Source organism: Etheostoma cragini, chromosome 6, assembly GCF_013103735.1.
Source record: "Etheostoma cragini isolate CJK2018 chromosome 6, CSU_Ecrag_1.0, whole genome shotgun sequence".
Lineage (NCBI taxonomy): Eukaryota > Metazoa > Chordata > Actinopteri > Perciformes > Percidae > Etheostoma > Etheostoma cragini.
In genome coordinates, this window is record NC_048412.1 from 27,821,025 (window position 1) to 27,823,606 (window position 2,582).

Here is a 2,582-nt window from a genome sequence, read left to right on the forward strand (position 1 = left end):
GTGTTACGTAGTGTTGAATGTCAAAAAAGTGACAAACATTGAAAAAAGCAACAAAAACACAAGTAAAAGTTAAAAACATTGATTAAAAAGCATCAACAAAAGTGTTGATTTTCAATTCTTTTTTTAATTTCCAGCTGGTGAAAGAGCTTTGTGACCAGACGGACTGCAGCAGTGTGGTGGATGTGGGCTCTGGACAGGTACACCGTCACTCCTACTACACCTGTTTCTATCTGTACACACATGGCTCAGAGAGAGACTGGTTATGGTAATTAGACTATAGCTAAGGTATGGTTAAGATTAATCAATTAATCAATTTGTTGTCTATTATTGAATGTATTGCTAACTATTTTGATAACTGGTTTATATGATATAAAATATATATATATATATATATATAATAGTGTATACTTATGCCCCTGTATTTTAAGAAAGAACATTTATTTATTTACGATACATTATTCATTCACAAATAAAATTGGTGTCCTTAAAAGTTGGTTTTTTACATTTTTTTGTAATTAATACATTAAGATCCATTTCCAAAAGATGATTTTTCTATTCCTCTTTTTAGTTCATGTGTTCATACCCTTATGAGCACCGCTGTATATTCCCTGTTGGTTTGCGTCTTGTGATCGTGTATGCGTGTGTATGAATAACAATAAAACCGTCGCACATTAAATAGTTTTTTCCCACCGACAGGGTCATCTGACTCGTTTCCTGTCCTTTGGGCTCGGACTGTCTGTGACCGCAATTGAGGCTGATCACACCCTGGTTGCCATGGCGTCCAAGTTTGACGGACAGTTACTGTTGGCCTTGGAGAAGGAAAGGCAGAAAAAGGTCGGTGCTTTGCTGATTTGTGCTGATTTGTGCTTTGTTGGTTCGTCAATGCAAGTGACAAACATCTGTCTTCCCTTTCTAGAACTTCTCCCCTCTGGTCCCCGTGTCACAGTCGTCTCCCCGCCACGTGGCCGGTTGGGTAAACCCCAAGGCATCATGGGAGGCCTTCATCAAGCAGCTGAGTGTTCCAGATTGCACGGACGATGGCGTCCCAACTCCGTCTGGACCCAGCAGAAAGAGACTGCGGAGCTGTGACCTTCGGGGTCCCTCGGACGTGGTCCCGACGTCCTCGTGTCGTGTTTGCATCGACCCTGAAAGCCGCTCGCGGGACCCCGAATCGTTACCGCGACGCCAACTAAGCCCAAGCGAGTCTGAAGAGGAGCCGCCACCGGCAGAGAAATGCTGCTCATGTGGAGAAAACAGCCAGGGACATGCGGACTTTGTCCTCACCGGTCTGCACGCGTGCGGCGACCTCAGCGCCACCCTCCTGCGCCACTTTGTCAGCTGCCCGTACGTGCGTGGCATCACCTCGGTGGCGTGCTGCTACATGAAAATCACCACCGAAGAAAACCCAGCTCCTCCGGGCGTGGTCCCGGCTCCGCTGACGTCCGGTCGGGAGGCGCCCCCCTCAGAGTTCGGCTACCCGATGAGCTCCTTCGTGGGGGGGCTGCCGGGACACCGGCTGTCCTACAAGGCGAGGGAGGGCGCGTGTCACGCCGCCGAGGACTATATACGCAGGCTGCGGGAGGAGAGCGAGCTGCTGAGGACACACTGTTACCGGGCAACGCTGGAGACCTTCATCAGGGAGACGAGACCAGATCTACGCAGGGCAGGAATCCAGACCATAAAGAAAGCTCACTTACTACCGTTTACTGAGTGAGTCAACGCTGCAGCTTCCACTTTAACACCAGTGTACAAGTCCAACAGGTCTAATGTTTATTTACTTTTTTAAGATTATTTTTTGGGGCATTTCCCTTTATTTTAGTGACAGTGGATAGACATGCAAGAGAGAGAGAGAGAGAGATGGGGGGGATAGACTTAGACTTCTCTTCACTATGATGATTATGATTTAGGATGAAAGGCAGCAAAGGGCCACAGGTCGGATTCAAACCCGGGCCGCTGCAGGACTCAGCCCACATGGGGGGACTGCTCTTGCTGTTAATATCAATGGAAAGAGCATCGGGTTCGGCAAAGTGCTGCAAATGTGGAAGGGCCTTTAACATGGCATCACCATGCTTTTATGTCAATCAGCTTAATAGCTGGGCTGATTTGCATTGAGAGATGATCTTATGGATTGTCCCCATGCTGAACTCTATGTATGGTGAAGGGTATGTGATGGGGGGGGGGGGGGGGGGGGGGGGGGGGGGGGGTGTACTTTAATTCCAAAGGTCAAGGGAATGCATAGTATCCTGGATCATTGAAATAACACCTTTAAAAATAAAAACCTGCCTACCTCTATGGGAATTTAACATAGAGGTGTGTATTCTTATGCACTCTGTATTTTAAGGAAGAACCATTACTCATTCACAAAGAAAAATTGGTGTCCTTTAAAAGGTTGGATTTTCCTAAATTTTTTGAATTAATGCATTACGATCAGTTTCCAAAAGCTGTTTGTTTATTTCTCTTTTCAATAAGCTTTATTATGGGTGTGTAAACACCCATAAATGATTGAAATGCTCAAAGCTCTGGGTGTGGAGGGGCTGTCTTGGTTGACACGCCTCTTCAACATTGCGTGGAGGTCTGGGACG

General features: G+C 46.6%; 1 protein-coding gene across 1 annotated transcript in view; it reads left to right on the top strand.

Annotated features, from left to right (window-relative positions):
• rrnad1 (ribosomal RNA adenine dimethylase domain containing 1) overlaps positions 1–1,722 on the top strand; it is a 5,455-nt gene extending 3,733 nt beyond the window's left edge. The window contains exons 4-6 of the mRNA XM_034873658.1: positions 135–197; positions 697–834; positions 917–1,722. Of these exons, the coding sequence (XP_034729549.1) occupies positions 135–197; positions 697–834; positions 917–1,714 (999 nt within the window). The 3' untranslated portion in view covers positions 1,715–1,722. The remainder of the gene's footprint in view (positions 1–134; positions 198–696; positions 835–916) is intronic.
• Positions 1,723–2,582: the final 860 nt, after the last annotated feature.